This window comes from Ceratotherium simum, chromosome 6, assembly GCF_057802395.1.
Source record: "Ceratotherium simum simum isolate JZ-2026a chromosome 6, ASM5780239v1, whole genome shotgun sequence".
Taxonomy (NCBI): Eukaryota; Metazoa; Chordata; class Mammalia; order Perissodactyla; family Rhinocerotidae; genus Ceratotherium; species Ceratotherium simum.
Genome location: NC_141905.1, coordinates 64428413 through 64448326, shown reverse-complemented (window position 1 = coordinate 64448326; position 19914 = coordinate 64428413). Strand labels below are relative to the sequence as shown.

General features: G+C 39.9%; 1 protein-coding gene across 1 annotated transcript in view; it reads right to left on the bottom strand.

The window, feature by feature from the left end:
- Positions 1–19914, bottom strand: part of CFAP58 (cilia and flagella associated protein 58) — a 104224-nt gene that overhangs the window by 57466 nt on the left and 26844 nt on the right. The window contains exons 10-14 of the mRNA XM_014785827.2: positions 11341–11502; positions 10533–10679; positions 4567–4707; positions 3611–3834; positions 789–900 (exon numbers count right to left, since the gene is read on the bottom strand). Of these exons, the coding sequence (XP_014641313.2) occupies positions 789–900; positions 3611–3834; positions 4567–4707; positions 10533–10679; positions 11341–11502 (786 nt within the window). The remainder of the gene's footprint in view (positions 1–788; positions 901–3610; positions 3835–4566; positions 4708–10532; positions 10680–11340; positions 11503–19914) is intronic.

The following is a 19914-nucleotide window of genomic DNA, read 5'->3' as shown; positions in this document are numbered from 1 at the left end:
TTCATTAAAAGGAAAAAATAAAGATGAAAAACAAAACCCCACTTGGCTGATTTTCTCCCTTGCCCTGCTCTTTCTTAAAACACATACTTATTTTCTCCCAATGCCCTAATTGTTCATTTAGTCAAAGGCCCTTCTGGTATCCGCCTTGCTGGGTATAACTATAGGAGGTAGCCACCCTTTTCTTGAAAATGCAGAGCTTGTCTTTAACTGTTATCTGCAGTGCTGGTGGAAATGTCTATTAGGATGTCATAAAATAAAATATGAGGTTTATCATTATTACGGGACTTTGGCTATGTCCCCAGATCCTAAGAGAAACGGTTTGGCTAACACAATGCTAGTCCTTCAAAAAGGGGACTAGTTGACAAAAGCCATATTTCCTGCAGGAAGCAGAAGGATGCAAAGACCAGCTGAAAGATCGTGAAGATGCTGGTGGGCAATGTAGCTAAAAGCAATTAACAATCCAAGACTAACAGGCAGCCGCAGGACAACTGGTTGACCAAAAAGTACCTAAACAAGAAAAATAAATGTCTACTGGTGAGGCCGGTTCAGAGCTTTCACTGGGTCTTTTTTAGACAAAAAAGATTTTGTCCAGGACTTTTTAAACAAAGCCCGAATAAACAATCTGGTTCTGGAACGACCCAATTTACATTTGATCACAACTTACATTTTAGGTGGCCATTTGCACCACATTAAATAAAATCACACTTCCCATCGTGCTTTAGGTAGGAAGCCTTTGTTGGGTAGAAGAAGAGATTTGGGGATGGGAGGAAGGTTCTGCCAGATGTTACCTCGAGATTCCTCCACCTGTGCACATTCATGGGGTTCTCCAGTTCTTCCTGCAGGGCCCGGCATCGTGCCCTCTCCTTCAAGAATTCTCTTTGCATGCGAAAAACCTCCTGTCTGAATAAGACAAACTTTGTTTTGCAAAGAAATTCTCCACTCATTTGAACGTCATATCTTTATGTGGTTACATACACACTACATCTTACATAAAAAGTTGGAATTAGGGGGACTTTTGTGAACACTGAGACCAGCCTCCTAATCAGCAAGACACAGAGGATACCAACTCTTTGCGAGCTTAAACTTTGGCTTTTGCTTAAAAAAAGAACCAGAGCTTCAGAATTATGATTCCAGATACCCAAGAAATTTAGAAGTATATGGAAAGAACAGGGAGGAGGTGAATTATGAGAGTTTCAATATACTTTTTAATGTTTCTAAATGTTTCTATAGTAACAGCTATATTACTACTACATTAGCTACATTCCACCATAATGTGTGGCCCTTGACTGCAAGATATTGCAGCTCAGGTGATCAAATGACACCACCCTGGCTGCACAATGGAATTCCCTGGGGATCTTTGACAACACACCTTTGCCTGGACCCGATCCCCACAGGGATTCTGCTTTAATTGGTCAAGCATGTGGCTTGGGTTTCACAGGTTTTAAAGTCCTCTGGTAATTCTAATGTGCAGCCAGGATTGAGAAACACCAAGTTAGAAGTGATATTGTATCTCATGCTCCACAACTCCACAGATGGCTGAAAAAGTCCTGAGGAACTAGCTCTGGTTCAAACATACTTCTAAAATCTGCGGGAATCTCTGGTTAACAGGTAATGTGCTCCAGCCATCCAGGGTACCCAGTGAGCTGGCTGCCTCCCTGTTGAACGAGAGGCTCTGTTGGGAGGTGGAGAAGAGGCAGGCACTCACATTGACACCAGCAATGAGGATATTATTATCTATCCTCGTCTGCCGTGGGTGTGCAGATTACTAATTCTAAGCCATCTCTTTGACTTAATTGCTTCATTTAAACCAATAATACAACTTCCCCTCATTAGCAAGACAAACCATTAGAATTAACTGCATGATGCTCACTCAACAGGGAGCTCAGAACAAGCTGCCTAGAATTAAAAGCATATTTTTAACACTTCGATTTTCTAGAGTGTCATCAGAAGAGGAGGGCAAGAATATTAGCTACCATTATTGATGGCTTATTTTGTACTAGACTCTGTGCTAGGCACATTATATTTGTTTTTGTGTTTAATTTTAACTACACGTCTAAAGCTCAGAAAAGTTAAATGATTTGCCCAAGGCCACACGGCGTGTAGGTGGCAAGGTTGCGACTGGAATTCATGCCTGCTTGCCTCCAATATCTTTATTAAGTTGTCTTCCCATTGAAAAGAAAAATAAAATCTATTATCAACAAATAAGTCTTGTTGACTAGGAATGGGTCGATTTTGGTCCTTTGTGGATGTAACAAAAATAACTCACAGCTGGCAAGTTTAGTGATGGTCTTTGAGATCATTCGACAGCTGCTTAGAATGAATCCATTTGTCTCCAAAACGTCAATGGTGGTATCTCTGGGTAGTAAACTTATGAGTGGTTTTTCTAATCCCTTCTTCATATTTGTCTGCATTTCCCATGTTTTCTACAACGAATTTGTACTACTTTCATCATCTGAAATACGAGCAACTCTAAAAAGAAAGTATTGATCCATCCTTGATAGTGGCAACTTCCCTTGCTATTCCTGAATATATTCACTTCATCAAAATATCAAAACTATCTTCTCATTCAATTAATTTAAGAAGCAGATCCAAATAGCGTCCTTGTCCCAAGGTAGTCAAGGATGTTGTTCATCTACAATCTGTGGGGAATAAGGATAGCTCCTGAGAAAACACCAGACTTCTTATTTGGTTTCCTGCAATTGCCTATATAAAACACGGTGATGTTTTCCCAAAGGGAAAGTAGATCTTGTATAATGTAAGGTTTAAAGCAAGAAGAAGGCACACTAAGCTAAAGGGAAAGCTGCAGAAGATAAATCAAGAGTGAGATGTAAAATTTGGCTGCCTTCGAAGGAAACAGAGTTTTCAAATAGAGATAAAATTAAATTTTTCCCCTCTTTTTATTCTGTGTATAATTCCAAGAAAAAGATGTGCAAATGTTACCAGGATTAAATTTAAATATTGATGCTCCATCTCTCACCTACTGCCTTATTAAGGAAACTCTAAAGAGCTCATTGGGGGAAATTTTTTCTGAATTGTAACTAGCTTGTATTTGTGATTTCACTTGAAATTTCATTTTTAAAATCCAGAATAAAGTTTTTAAAAGATCTTTTTGCACCCTCTTATATTTCCCTGAAAGGAAATTAGTTCATTTTTTGTGACATGGAATGGACACAATGTAGATTGTGAATTATGGAAAAGTTGTTCTCATTATTTGCTGATAATTTCAACATATAAAAAATTATCTTAGGGGCCGGCCCCATGGCGTAGCAGTTAAGTGCACACGATCCGCTGCTGGCGGCCCAGGTTCGGATCCTGGGCGCGCACGGATGCACTGCTTGTCGGGCCATGCTGTGGCGGCATCCCATACAAAGAGGAGGAAGATGGGCACAGATGTTAGCCCAGGGCCACTCTTCCTCAGCAAAAAAGAGGAGGATTGGTGACAGATGTTAGCTCAGGGCTGATCTTCCTCACACACACAAAAAAATATATATATATATATATTTTATACAGCTTGATAAAGACCTTCAATGACCAACAAGAGGAACACAAAGTCATTTCGGGAGCTCCCCACAGACAGCTGTGCCCTCAGCTCTGAGCAGTCTCCTATTACCTGAGTTCGTCGACATTAGCCACACTCCTGGCAAGAATCCCCTTTTCCCAGCGAAGTTTCTTGATCTCAAGTTTGAGGATTCTCATGTCCTCCAATCTCTGATTGTACTGCCTCTCGACTTTATTCAACACGGATTGTTGGATCTTGATCTTCTCATAGAGCAAAGCCAACTCATCATTGCGCCGAACAAGCTGCGACCCCAGGATATCTCTCTCGCTGATGACCTAAGAAGATAGGGAAGGGCATGGCCACCAGGGAACTAAAGGTCTCACTTTTCATCACGGCAGCAGCACTCATTCCATCAGTGAATATCTATCCAATGCCCACATGTGCTAGGCACCCAGTGGGCAGGGCACTGGAGATAGCCTGCTACCACCATCAACACTGGACTCCTCCCATGAGAGTTTGCAGTCTCGTTGGAAAGAGTTCAACAAATAATCCGTGATAAGAACAATTCAATAACCCTTGGCCCATAAGTGTTTGTTTGTTTTTTTCCAACCCATTATTTTATAAATGATTATATTTAAATGACTTTATGATGGGCTACCTCTTGCCAAGTTCTACCACTCGTTGCTGTCTGAAGCTGATCAACTTGTCTCTTTTCTTTTTAACCTGCCAGATCTCTGAAAGCATTTAAGCTTCTAATCCCCAAATTATGTAATTATTAATTGCAATTATATATGAGCAATTACATTATACTAGAATGTAAGCTCCCTGAGGACAGGCACCTTGTTTTCTTGTCGGTCAATGACCGACACACAGTAAGTGCTCGTAAATACGACTTCAGTAAATGAATGAATATTTCATAATTAATCAACAGAAGATGGACCTCTGCTGCTGTTCTTCCAACAGACTAAATGGAAAAGCTTAGAGAAAAATGAGGATCTGTGAAGAGTTGAACCAAACAGCTGGGTCTGCTGATGAGGTCTGCAGGCCTGGTGAGGAGGTGTTCCTACCTGGTCTAATTCCTTCTTCTGTCTCAGCCTCTCTCCATCAGCCTCAGCAATGATTCGCAGGAGTTTTCTCTCTTCAGCTTCCTGCTTTTCAATGCTCTGTTTGGTCTCCAGGGCTTGCTGTCTCAGCTTCTGCAGCTCGGCCTGACAAAGAGTGAAAGATGCAGACAAATTTCACTCTGTAACAGCACAAACTAGGACTGCGGGGTCTGGATTTAGACATACAGCTGTGCTTCTGATACTTTCCTCTGATGTTTCGTTTAACATGGTTTGATCACTCTCACAAGCAAAACAAGATTAACACACACACGCACATACAAGCCGGTAAAGAAATAGCAACGCACATTATGGTGATCATGTTTATTCTATGAGTTGTGCCCTTGAGGGATTTCCATCAGTTTTCTATAAACGGGTAGCAGGGGGCTCATTGGTATTCAACAGCACTACTCTTACCAGCTAAACATGGAGAGAATTCACAAAGAATAGTGCAGAGGAGGATGTGGGGTGAAGACGGGAGGAGCCTCTGAATGTACCAGCTCCTGTAATGGTCCTAAAACCACCAGCACATCAACTGCAAAGAGAAAGCCCATTGCGAGCAAAAATTAAATTAACAAAGATAACAACCAAGCGTCTATCTTATAAAACATCTTGATGGGACCAAAGAGATGTCATGGTATAAAAAGATATATAGATCCTATTTCTAAGATGCTTCCAATCTACATGGAAGATAAGACATACAAGTATTGTGCAAATATTAACAGGTCCAGGCAATAATGTTTCATTATTTTTCTTAACACACAACGGTGAATCGATATGATGGGAGGTCAGAGGACTGGAGTTGTCAGGGAGGCTTCCTGGAAGAGCTCAGATCTTGAGGCTCTTGAGGTTACATGGAAATCACAAGAGTGATGGGGAAAGGGTGTTATGGACTGGCAAGTTTCTGAAGGAAAATTCCTCTCATCAAAGGACACATTTATTCAATTCCACAAGGATATTTGTAACCTACAATATCCCAGGCATGATACCTGGCATTTTGCATAGCTACTCTTATCCCCATTTTACAAATGCAATTACAGAAACAAAGTAAAGCAAATTAACTCATTCAAGTTTACATCGCTAGTAAGTAGCAGAGTTGAGATTCCAACCTACATCTTTTGGTTCTAAAGCTTATGCCCACTCTGCTATCACCACCCAATGGTTCCAAGTCAAGGACATACTATGAGTAATACTTGAGGGATTCATCATCCATTGGAAATGACAAATCGAACCAACCACACTACAGTGTGGCAATGTTATCTACTGTGTGAAAAAGGACAGGGGAGGACACAAGAATGAGTTTTTATTTCTACCTGGCATTTAGGGGGAAGAACCAGTCAGGGCCTTGGCAGCTGACAGATAGTTCCAAAGTGGAGGGGTATGTGTTGGTAGGGGGAGGGTATTCAATAGTCAGGCTTTCCAGAGCAAAGGCGTGCAAACTATAAAGTACCTGATGTGTTCACCAGACAGCAAAGCATGTAGTGTGGCTGGATTAGAGTGTTAGGTAGGGAAGAGCAGGAGGTAAGGTTGGTAAATCAGCTGAGCCAGCCTGGGAAAGGCCTTGAATGCCATGCACTGTAGAGAGGATGCAATGCGGAGTCACAGAGTTAATCATATTAAAGCAGAAATATGTCTTTGAGAGGTTCCATGCCCAGATAGAAAGGACAGATGGTATCACAGACCAGGTGAGCACAAGAAATAAAATGAGAGGAGGAGCTCTGCTTTCACCCAGGCTAGGAATTGCAAGGGAGATGATGAGATGATATTTAGGCTCCAACTTTTCAATGGCTTGCAGGTCAGCAAATGACAGCGAAAAAGTGCTAATTATTTCCTTCAAGGAAATATTGGGACACCTACCTTCACCCACCCAGAAATGTCACTGGGATGATAGAAAACCCTGTATTTGCAAGTTCCTGTGAACCAAGCCAACTCAGGTCACAGTCTGCCTCTATTCCCTGAAGACCAAGAGTCATTAATTCCATGCCTCAAACTTACCCAAACAGTAGAAGGTACTACGCACCTAGTAACAGACATGTAATGTCACAAACTAAATGCAGCTCGCCACTGTAAAACCAAGCGTTTCTTTTATGACATTTTGTTTGTTCATTCATAAAATACGTTTTTGTCCAGGGATAAGCAAAAGGAAATACTTATTGAGAAAAGATCTGATCTGGTATTTACCATTTTGGGGGATTGCCTGTCAGGAAAGAGAGTGAAGAACCAGCCTTTCTATTTCTATAATCATTTAAGGTGATAGTGAAGACGGCAATAAAATACCTATTTGGCTCATGCTTTCTTTAATAAAACTTTTATTTTCTCAGATGTTCAACATTCACTTCCCTGTTCCTAAGTGCCAAGAGCTGATCAGAATCCATCAGCAGAACAAAATGAAAGCCCTGTTATATTAAAATGCAATCAATGGTGTGTAAAAGTATCTGTCTGGAATGTAAAACCATTTGTGTGCTTGGCATTGCTGGGTGTTTTTTCCATAATATATCAAAATTCTGAGTGGTCTCCTTATGTCCTAAATTTATGGGCTGTAAACAAGATGTGGCTTTAGACGTTGGCAGCAAATGTTAACATCAACAAACTACCTTGGGTCTAATGTATTTAGCAGCTATAAATCTGAGCTGTCTCACCCAGGATGGATGGTAACAACTGCTGTGCACCCAAAAGCTCATCAAGCAATGTTCTAGGTGGGACCTGAGGTATCAGCATCTCTCAAAGTGTTACTGGCGGTATGAGGTTGTACTATGATGGCAGGACACACTCCTTAGTCACTGCCTCCACAATTATACAGTTTTGTGGTAGGTGTTTATGGTTATCATCTAATTTTGCTGCAGACATAAATAATATCTCAAGATCCACACTTCCGGGAGTTTCACCCATTCATACATGATCCTGACATTCATGGGGCTTCACAGAAACCAGCTGTTTACCTCAAGCAAAACAAATAAGACTACTTGAAGCCTTCTAGACACAGGAATAATTAAGTTTTCTCCCTCTCTCTCTCTTTCTCTCTCTCTCTCTCTCTCTCTCCCCGACAGTTTCCATCCGTGTCATTCTAGAGAGTCAACTAAGTAAAAAGATATGGAGCTCTGAAGCCAGTCGCTAATGTGCTGCTGAGCTCTGGACACAGAGAATTTGCTGAATTATTCACCAAGAATGAAAGTGCTGTCAGATTGATGTGGGATGATTGGGAGGTGACGAGACAGAATTGGGGGCTTGTTAGGACTGGAAGGCAGACACTCCAAATGAAATGGCTCCTTCAGTGCTGATGAAACAAGACTGGGACAGAATGGGCAGATGAACGCAGAGGCAGCAACATCTACAGAGAACTATTGACATTCTGTCACAACCATAATGTGCTGACGACATCTAGAATCCTGAGGAGTCAGTAGAGCCTGGTAGCAACTGAAAAAGGAAAGAAACATGGAAGGAGCAAGATTTTTATTTTGAGGGGGATGAATGAGGATGGGGATGACCTATTATGGGCAATTGTTTGTCTGCTGGCTTGGAGAAGTGGTAAATTGGATTGTCCTGTCAAAAGGCATCTCACGGTCTAACAAACAGGCTAGGGCTTGCTCTTCTGGGAGGGATTATGCACCCACAAATCTTTGTAGAACTCACAATAATAAGCTAAATGTCTCTTGGAGCAAAGTTACTAGAAAATCTGCCCTTTCCTCCAGGGTTTTGGTTTGCAAACTTCAGATGCATGAAATCCAGAGACCTGTGTGGAACATGATTCAAATTTGAGGCTAAAAAAGTCAAGAGCTCAAACTCAACATTTGAGCTGTCATATTTTTCTAAAGAATGTCAATGGGCTTAATGATAGGCCAAAATTATCCAGTTGAAGCACCATTGCATGTCACCCTTGGATAACCTCAAATAATAAATCAAGCCGGTATCCTTTTACAGTTCCTCATTCTTGCCTTAATGGGAAAGGCTGGGGGGGATGGCATCCTAGTTTCACAGAAAGTCGAAAGCAATCATCTTCCTATAATCCATGACCCAAAGCTCTCCAGACCTAGGATTCCCCATTTAGGGCAGACTCTCTAGAGCAGAAGCCCTTTAATCATCTTTCATGTCCACCAGCTGCCAACTCTGCTGGCCCAGGACCAAAAAACAGAGAGCCCTATTGCCCCTTATTTTATTTTATTATGATGCCTTTTTGGAGCTTATATGTGTAGATACCTGATGATAGAGAGAATAAGTGAAACAAATATTAACCGGTCAAACTCTAAAGAATTAGGCATAATGGTTCTTTTGCATAGGACATTGCTTATTCTAAAGCAGGATTTTGTAGAAGGCAGTTAGTTCCACCTTAGACCCTATTATGAGGTAATACTAATCTTCTGACTAGAGCATTCCTTGGGAAAGTGAGAGATGAGGATCAATGTCGTCCTCTAAAAAGAAAGAGGTGATGTACCATATCAAGTTACACTGAAGCCTTGCTAACGTGGGTCCTTGAGGCCCATGAGTGAAGCAGTGTTTATAGTAAGATTCTTCTAATTCATTCAACGATAAATAAACCTCATCCCACTACAGGCTCCCGGCTGAAACAAACTTTCTACTTTCTACAAAACTATGCTTCGAACAAGGACAATAAGGGCAAAGATGCAGGATATTTTCAAATTTTAGAAAATATATTTATGTTTCTTTATATGTAAATAAATTTTACTGCAGAATTTTCCGGGTTTTTTTTTTTTTTTTCTGGAGTGGGGAGATGACATTCTCACACAAGTAAATACATCAATTACCATACCTTTTTTATAAAGGCACCTTTGTAACATTTTAATCTTTCTCAAACCAAACATGCCTTAAGTTAATTTCATGTAGTAATTCTATTTCCATGAAGACCTATCATTGAGTTGACAACACCCATTATTGAGAGTGCATATTTCAACCTATGGCATCTTGGAATCAAGGAAATATGGCATTAAATCTGTCCAACACTAGGTACACATTTTCAAGATAGGAACTATCTTTGAAAGCTAATAACGTGCAGAAACCAAGATACCCAGTCTCTCATTTGTTGTAGATAGTTCCTGCAAGTGGTTCATAAACATCCATGAATATTCTGCATATACATTCAAAATAAAAATGTCATCATTCTCTTAGAAGTTCCTTTTCAAATTCTTCGGTCAAATGGATTAGAAGAGAAATCTATTGAATTGGATAGGAAAAGGAAAATACATTAGGTTTAGTGAATGTGTATAGTAAAACATATTTGGTTTGAGGATTTGAAATGGTGTAATTATTTAGTACGTGTTATTGGAAAAAGTCTTTATATTAGTAGACATAGAATGTTCTAAATTAGTACATTTAAAAAGATATGTCTCAGTAATATATGTGAAGACAGGTGAGTCCCTGGAGAAGTGGCTGCAAAGTTCTTAGACCCACAACAGTAAGGCGAACTATAAACCTGGTTGAGGGCAAATCAAGTAAGGACAAAGCTTGATGCCCAGTAGTTAATGATATTGTAGGCAGAAAAGTCATGTGCATGTGATGTAAACCATGATTAGGACAGAAAGACAAAGGGTCTTGCCAGCACTGACTTATAGAAGGCCCAGGAAGGAGTTTGGGAGGGTTGAGTGTGGGCGCAGGAGCTGGACTTGGGTTGTGCATGCAAAGAGATTGCAGTGAGCCTGCAAGCTCCAGGGCTTCCTGGGCACCGCTGACCTGCTAGGTCCTCTTCCGCTAATGTGATGGTAGCCAACATAGGAGAACGAGGTGCTTGGGCATCTCCACTGGCCTCCTCCCCATTCTACCTGGGAGCACTCCCTACAAGGAAGTGACGCGGAGGTGGTAGAGCTCACCCTCCTGGTGTCTTGTGTTCTCCCTGCCCCTTGTTGCCTTCAGCGACTGTGGAGCCTGCTAGCGGGTCATATAGATAGACTGTTGGTCCATTACTTTCATTATAAGATCTGTACCTTCAAGATTTCCTTCTCCTTTTCTATCCGCTGCTGTTCCAGATGTAGCTTCACAAGTGCTGACTCTTTGGCAGAGATTTCTTCTTTCAGCTGATCTACCTGATGGGTCATAATCTTTAATTTTCTCTTCATTTCTGTTATTTCATCCTAACAAAATGAAAGGGGAAATGTTTGAAAGTGAATTAAATAGAAATCATCATCCCTGTGGACATTAAATACATATTCAAGAGCTTTTAAGGGAGACTCTCTCAAAACAAGAGTCTCCTAACCAGTCACAACTGGGCTGTTCCTTTGTATCTTGTGCCCGTCAACCTCAAAGCACCTTATAGCCTTAACTCTTGAAATATTCTCATGAGATATATGCATAGTATGCATAACAAATATGCCATACACATACACACACACAAATACACACACTTCTTTCCTCATTTCACAAGAGAGGAATTGGAACTACAACAAACATTATCACTAAAAGATTGCAAAGCAAAGTTCTCCAATTAGATGACAAGAGTACGCTGCTCCCCTCTGACTCATGGCAACTATTAACAGTTTTAAAAATCAGAAACAGGAGAATGGAAATTCTACATAATAATTAAAAGCAGGACCATGATCATCATCTCCTATAAAGTTGTGTCATTTCCATTTCAAACGATCTGATAGTTCTGCGTCAATTGACCTTCTCTTTGAGGTGAATTCCATGAGATTTCTTTCTCGATCTATTCTAAATTCAGCCATTAGGATAACAGAAACTGCTTTAAACCCAGGATGGGGAGGAATGAAAATGGAAAGACATAAACATATTCTCTACCTGAGCCTCAACCAGGTTTTTGCTGTACAGATTCCTGTCTGACCTGACAGCTTCATACAGGTTCTGTTGCTGTTTTAGTTTAGTCTCTGATTCAGCGATTTTTTTCCTGTAGTCAAAAATCTGCATTTCACGGATTTTTATGTCTTCCATGTTCAGGAGGACCTGGAAGAGAAGGAAGTATATGAAGATGGTTAACTAGCCCATCTGTGGTTATCGGTTCAGGACAAACAGAGATTTTCATCTAAGGGTAGAAATGCCAGCAATCAGGAAATCTGACTGGCTGTAATCACTGTGGTACAACACAGGAATTCAGCCCAGCTGATTAGGGGCCAACATACATTTTATCTATGCCAGAGTTCTGCTCAAGTGTGAAGGCTTAGCACAGTTATTTTGTGATCATAGGAGAGAAAAAAAAGATAAAGAAACTCTTTCAATTCTAAAAACCTCTCCTGACCGCCCCACTCATCAAAAGAGGGGGGAGAAAAGGCACAGGCTTAAACAGATCTTAACATAGAGGGCTAAGAAAGATGAGAGATAACTTAGCTGCTTGGCCACACTCACGGCTTTACCAAGTTAACCACGAGAAAGAAAAGGGGGCTTTGAAGGTTGATAGCGATCGTAATGCTGTCTTGCCAATGCCAAACTCACTCCATCAGGGAAACTCAAAGGACTTCATAAAAATGCGTTCTATTGTGCACAAAACACTTCCGGGAAAGACGAGATGCAGGAATAACTGCCTTCTTTTTGCAGGTATGACAAACCAAGGCACAAAGTTCCAGTGTGGGCCAATAGCTGTCAACCAGCAATCCATGCAGTAGAAATTACCTAATCATGACTCTCAGCTGCAATGGCCACAGAACTTCCTTACGAAGAAAAATTTTATGGAGGAAGACTGATTAAATCAATGGAACTATGGTCTAAACAGCAGCTAGAACACATAAAGAGAAAATTCTTAAGATTTCAGTGGAGTTCTCTTAATTGATGGTTACAGATGAAGGAAATAGAGCATTGTGACAGAGAATGAAAGGAAGAGGATGTACCTGAAGTAACATGGCCAGGGAATGTTCCCCTGAAGAAGAGGCATTTTAGCCAGAACCTCAAGGTCAAAATGTACTTAGACCTTTGCCATGCTGACGCTCATTGTGATCCAGGTGTGGGCTACCTGTGAGCAACATGTTCCCAAATCACTGCACTGCACAATCCTTTTATTCCTCTTGTGGAATCAGTATTCCAGAAAATACACTCAGAGAAACCCTGTTCTAATGTGTTCCCATCAGAGTTTCATGGCTGGTGTTTAATATACTTATCCTTTATATCTTTAAACAAACACCTTTCAAAGTTTTGTTAGACTTATATTTAAGGAGGGATGGGATTAAATTTTAGTGAATGCCTTTTCAGCATGTATTCTTTTATACTATTTTTTCATATTGGGACTATTGATTTGATATACTTAGTAATAAATATTTCTTTTTACAAGTATTTTAATTGTATTTCTTTACACACAGTCCCACATGCCACAATTTTAAATAAACGTATAAATGTGAAATACATTTATTTTCTTTTCCTTATTTACTTCCTTCTCCCTTCAACCCACATCAGCCCCTCAATGACACATGAAGTAACCAGGTTAACAATCTAGTTTGTGTTCTTCCATATTTTTCTTTGAATTCTACATATTCTATTCAGGCCTACTAACATCATCATCATCATAACAGCTAATATTTCTCAGGTACTTTCCATGTACCAGGCATTTTACATGTATAACTCATTTAATACTCACAAAAGTCCTATGAGATGTGCATTATCATCACCCCAATTTTACAAAGAAGGAAATGGAAGTCAAAAGAAGTAATATCACTCACAGCTATTCAACTAGTAAATATACAGATGTAGGGATTTGTTTTCCTTTTTGGGTTTTGTTTTTATTTTTTGGAAAAATGGGATCTTCTTATATATACTTTTATGCACCTTGCTTTTTATCACTCAATAGCACTTTGTGGAAATCACGTGGGGTAGCTCTAATTCATTCTCTTTAGATCTGGTATAACACCCTACAGAGTGGGTGCACCATCATATCCTCTGCTCTTCCCCTCTGAAGGACACTAACTTGGTTTCCACTTTTTTTGCCACTCTGAACCATGCTGCAATAAACATTTTTGTACATGTGTCCTCATGCACCTATGCTTTTATTTCCATGGGATGGACCCCCAGGAGTGGAATATCTGCCTCAAGAAACATACATATGTTTAACTTCAATAGATATTGCTAGATTGCTTTCCAAAATGGCTGTGACACTTCACGTCTCCATACCGCCAGCGATAGTTTTCTTAATAGAAAACTATCCTTGCAGTTTCAGGAGAAACCCTCCTTCGTCATACTGGATGATTCTTTTAATGTAGTGTTGAATTTTGTTTGCTAGAATTTCATTTAGGAGTCTGCAGCCGTATTCATAAGTGATCTAAGTTCATAGCTTTCTTTTTGGTTCTAATATCAAGGTTTCTGCTAGTTTCACCAAGTGAACAGAGTACTTTTCAGTGCATTCATTCATTCTGTCACCCATTCATTCATTCACTCCACAAACATGTACTGAGGACCCATCTATGGCAGGCACTGTAATAGCACCAGAGATATAAAGAATAATATGCATTTCCTACCCTCAAGTTCCCCTCTAGTGAGTGACTCCTCCATAAAATGGATAATCAAGGAAAGGATACAACCAGTAAACTGAGATATGCACAGGGTGTTATATGAGAATCAATCACTGGAAAGTGAGTGGATAGTTTCTGAGGATGGTTGTACACCTGGTATCTAAGTGGTTAATATCTGGGATTTACATAATTTGTGGGAACTACCTCTTCCTTCCTCTTCTCCAACCATCCCAACCAAGGACTCACCTTGGACCCCAGGCTCTCTCCTAGGCCTGGAGTCTTTAGTCATTATCCCTCCATAAGGCATGGGTTATATCAAAACAGCAATGCTGATCAACATTACCCCAGGAATACAAAGTGCATGAAGTGCACTTTTTCTAAGTTCCCAAAAAATGCATATTGCCTCAGAATTATCTGATTCTTTAAAGTTTGAAGGAACTCAATGCTAAAATCATTAGGCCCTCAATGACAGTGTTGGAGCCAATTCTCTCTCAACTTCTTTGGTGGCTCCTATAGTTAGTGATCTTTCTAAGTTTCCTACTTCTTTAGTCAAACCTTGATGTATGTGTTTCTGAGAGAATTATCTCCTTCAACCAATTTTTTAAATTTATGCAACTAGAGTTGTACAAAGTGTTTTTAATGCTTTTACTGTTTTATCATTATTAATTGCTATCATCCTCTTGGTGGCTCAAGGTAAGAATATATACAGACTCAGTGGTGAATGGCTTAGATGGTTGGTTGGGGGCCTGGAAAGAACAAAATTAGAAGATCTGAGACAGGAGGTCTGGGAAAGAGGCATGTGGATAGATCTGAAACGAAAAGAAATCCTGTTCCTTCTTCCATCATTTCTTTGATTCATATCTTTAGAATCCATCAAAGTGAGTAGCAGGCAGCTTTTTAAGATACCACCACGGTCACTAAAATGTATGAGTTAGGAATAAATGTGAAACCTAAATAAAGTGTCCATTACTGGATCTGTTATTTGTCTGATTTTTTTTTTTTAAAGAAAGGTACTATCTTAGCCTACAATTTAGCCTTTCTACAAACATGACATCACCTTCTTTGGGGTCAGTGAAACAAATGGGTTGAAAATACTCTGAACAGCAACATCAGCATTCAGACTATCAAGCAACACATCAGAGAAAAGAAAACAATTGCTAGTTCAATCACTTTGAGAGATGTTACAACAAGAGCAATCCTTTGCACAGACAGAATCATGCTCCAGAGAAAGGATGCAGCCGAGGGTATTTCTTTTTTGGACAGCCAACTAGCAGGGTCCATCCTTCTGCACAACCAGGCACACAATCACAAACTTGCTTCTGGATTCATTTTTTTTTTTTTAAGATTTTATTTATTTATTTATTTTCCCCTCAAAACCCCAGTAGATAGTTGTATGTCATAGTTGCACATCCTTCTAGTTGCTGTATGTGGGACGTGGCCTCAGCATGGCCGGAGAAGCGGTGCATCGGTGCGCGCCCGGGATCCGAACCCAAGCCGCCAGTAGCGGAGCACGCGCACTCAACCGCTAAGCCACGGGGCTGGCCCTGCTTCTGGATTCTTGAAGCTGGGAGTAACAAGAACCCATCATGACGCCAAGAAAATCAAAGGTGTCTCAGTTAAATGACAATGAGGAAAAAAAAAAAAAAAAGTAGTAAAACTAACAGAAAAGATAATTTACAAAGCAATTTAGTTTTAAGTGTTGGGACTCAAAATGTGTTTTGATGGAAATCATTCAAACCAATGTCACATAGAAATTCCAATCCTGAAAATTCACAAAATGTGTGGGGTGTTAAGTAGGAGCAAAATCTTTCATCACCAAATGTCCCCTGTTAAAAATGGTATATCAGAGAATGTGGGGCTGGAGCTTAATTAATTGGTTACCCTTTAGATACCTCGAACCAACTCATGAGATAAATCACACTCAAATATAGAAAGTTTTATTACAGCCAGAGAGGTGGAGCTGCTAGCATTCGTAGGCTCGCTTCAGAGGAGCCCAGAAAATGCTTACAGTGCACTCTGAGGGTACAGTCCCAGCTTATAACCTACTCCTACCTTTTCTTTTTCTGTTAAAACAACCTGCCAATAGAAATAAGAGTGAGATAAAAATCAATAACTCGTGCTGGAGATCTGCAGCATAGTCAAAACATCATACAGACTGAGGCAGGATAAGAAAGTAGGTCACTGAATTTGTAGCCCTTTAACTGGCATTTGATGAAATATCAGTACAATAAACCTCTCAACTAAGTTCTTCTCAGTCGACGTCAATGGTTTGAATGCTGACAGTGCCTTTACCTTCATAATGAAACTGAAAAACTCACTCTCTGAAATAAAAAAGACGACAACAAAAAAACAAAACACTTATGTGCCCAGGCTTGTGAAATTTTGTCTTCTCTATTTTTCTTGCTTTCTTATTTTATCCTCTATCTTAAATTTAGAGAAGCATATCTATATTTCTATCTGTTGTTTAATAACATATTATGTTATCTTATAAAATGACGGTTATAATAATATCTACCTCAGGGGGTATTATGAGGATTTAAGTGAGAAAAATATATGTTTGTGCCATCAGATAAGGACCTAGTATATAGTAATTTCATCATTTAATAAATGTTAACAGATTATCATGATAGGTTAATATTATATATATTATATAATACTAGTACTTAACAAATCAATTTGATTTTTCTATGAATCAAATTCTCTTCTGTAAGAAAATAGTGATCCATAGTACACTTTTGTTATTATAACACAAAAAGCTTATAATTTGTATATGTCCCCTTGAAGCTCCTCTCTAGGGTTCTACCCTAGCAAGGATGCTCTGTATAAAACTTCAAATTAATACCAAAGAAACAGGAGCTTTATTTCATTATGAAGATACCTATTCAGAGAACAATATTTCTTTGATCAACTTTTGCTTTCTTCACTTAATTCTAAGCCCTTGAAACCACATTGTTATTCATTTCTTGGAAACTCTGTCTAGAAGAGCTTTGCTTGACACTGTTATAGGCAAATAAGCAGAGAGCTAAGCAACTTGTAGGTAGGGATTCATTGTGAAAGAATGCTTTTTGGCATACAAAATGTCTGCGAGGTGATGGCCAGAAGTTTAGTATTTAAAATGAAAAAGAAGGGGTCCTAAAGTGAGCCAAGTACATAATGTGCAAAATGTTCCTCAGATTTAATATTAACTAGGAATGGTTTTACCCAGAATTAGTAAAAGTTGAAAGAGTAAATATGGTAAACTACAATTTATAATGCCATTCCTGGTGCCTCTCAATTTCTGTGAATAGTAAAATTTTGAATGCAGCAGGGGAAAAGCCAGGAGGACTAAAAAAGTGCTGAAACCCTGTAAAAGATTGTCTTATGGTTCAATATTCACTCTCTCCCACCATCCCCAAGGCCTCATGGGAGGAGTCTATTCCCCCATGCTGTTGAGGTTGGGCTTGGACATGTGACTTGCTATAGCCAATGGGATGTCAGAGAACATTGGGCAAGTAGAGAACCATGAAATGTGCTTGTGTGGTAGGGTTTGTCCTTTGCATCCCTCCTCTCTCAGTGAGAATAACATGCACCTGGAGGATGAGAACCAAGTAGAGCAGAACTGGACCCAACCCCCAGCCCTGAGCCAAGCCCAGCCTAGATCAGCTGACCCCCAGCCCACTGCGGGTGTGTGAGTGAGAAGCAAGTGCTGGTCTTTGCAGACCGGTGAGATTTTGTGGTTGTGTGTCATGCAACATTATTATGGCAAGTGTTGACTGAGACGAACACAGAGGAAAAGGTTTGGGATCTGAGCCATCCATTTCTGGCACAAATGGAGATCTTCCTTCTCGTTTGCAAATGCCAAGGTAAATTAATAAAATGTAATGTAGGGCTTTCTGCATCTTAGATTTCACCTTTCTTTCTCTAAACAGAAAGACCCAGAAGGCAAATGTTAATACTTTTTTGCAGCCCAGGAGGAGAAAGAGACCACGCCACAAGTCACTCACAGCTAAATTGCCAAGGATAGTTCAGATGAGATTGTCCATTATGGCAACATGTTTCAGATGAATTTAAAGAGAGGGCAGACCCATAGTGATAAATATATTATTGAAGAAGAATTTAAGATAGATACCTAAAGGTAAGTCTTTTTCTACCTTATTCAGATGTCTAATTATGCTTTCCATTCATTCTTTCAAAAAATATTTTAGTACCTATTTGGGAAAGAAGTAATATGAAGAGCTGAAAAATGATAAGACTTGCCCCCAAGGAGTTTGTAAGTAGAATGAGGCAGACATGCAAATAACAGTAAGTTAACACAGGATTTTCTCAATTGCCAGAGAACTGAACCAAGTACAGAGAGTTATAGTTCACTTTTAATAAAGCTCCTTGGGAAAAGTCAGATTTTGTTTGGCCCCTGAAGGAAGGGCAAGGTTTTATTAATACTGTTTCTTTATTTTTTTAATCACGATACTAAAATAATACGTATTCACTTCAGAAAATTTGAAAAATACAAAAAGCACAAAAGGAGGAAATTGGAACAACCCATATCCCTACCACTAAGAGATAACTACTGTTAATGTGTTGGTATATTTCCTTCCACTCTTCTTCCTATTAAAAAAAGCAGCTAGGGCACCGGCCCTGTGGCATAGTGGTTAAGTTCCGCGCGCTCTGCTTCGGTGGCCCAGGTTTGAAGGTTCGGATCCTGGGCACCAACCTATACCACTCATCAAGCCGTGCTGTGGTGGCGTCCCACATACAAAATAGAGTAAGATTAGCACAGATGTTAGCTCAGCAACAATCTTCCTCAAGAAGGAAAAAAAAAAAGAGGAAGGTTGGCAACAGATGTTAGCTCAGGGTGAATCTTCCTCAGCAAAAAAAAAGAAAAAAGCAGCTAGGCTTCTGCTGCTTCTTCTAGCTGAATTCTCACAGAGTACTCTTCTTCATCATCGTAGGTAAAACAATACACACACACATATGCACACACACACACAGAAACTTTCTTTCAAAGCAAGTCTATATAAGATTCTCCTGTCACCGATTTTGCCTGGAATGTGGTCAGTCTGCATGTATAATTCTTTCTTCATCTCCAGAAAATATCTTCCCATTACATCTTTGACTTGGGGCTCAGTTCCACTGTTAGAGACCAACTATCTGTGGGCTGGTTTCTATTCCCCGTCCTTACTTCTTATCTCCTCTTTGATAACTTTTATCTTTAATTTTTTTCCTCTGCATTCTAAGAGAACTCTTTAAGTTTGCACTCCGCTGGGTCCATTTTCCACAACATCAATTCTGTTTTTCACCAACTTCAGCATGGATTTTAAGTCTGCCATTGTTTGCTTTTGTTTTATTTGGGTTTTGTTTGGTTTCTAGTCTCTTTACAGTTGTTCCTTAGTTTATCCATCTCTTACTTTTTATTTCATCTTTGCTTTACCCTAGGGGTAATGTCATCTTGGACTCATAATCTAGATGATAGTCCTACATTGTACTGGGGTCACCCTGTCCTTAACAAAAAAAAGTCTAGAATCCCCATTCTGTGTGCTAGGAAACCCAACATGCCACCTAATATCTCCAAGAATTCTTGGAGGAATTGTATTTCTCCTACTTATTGTGGCTGTGATTTCCTGTTTCCACAGAACTCTGGATTCTCAGTTGGCATCTTATCTCTTGCAACTGCTGTCCCTTTTCTAGGAAGTGTCACCCGCATGCCTCACCACTCCATTCCTGGCCATGCAAAGTGCAATCCAGCCTCAGGGCTGACGTAGCAGACTGTCACTGAAGGTTTGAGGTACAGAGCACAGCGAAGAACTTCAAATCAAATATTGGACATCCCTGTTCTTAGCAATTCCTCCTTGGTCATTTCTGCCTCTGAGAACTCCTCACTGGTCATCTCTTCCAGAAGACCCCAGCCTGCTGCCTTATGTTGGTGTTGTCTGCTCTCCTCTCTCATCCT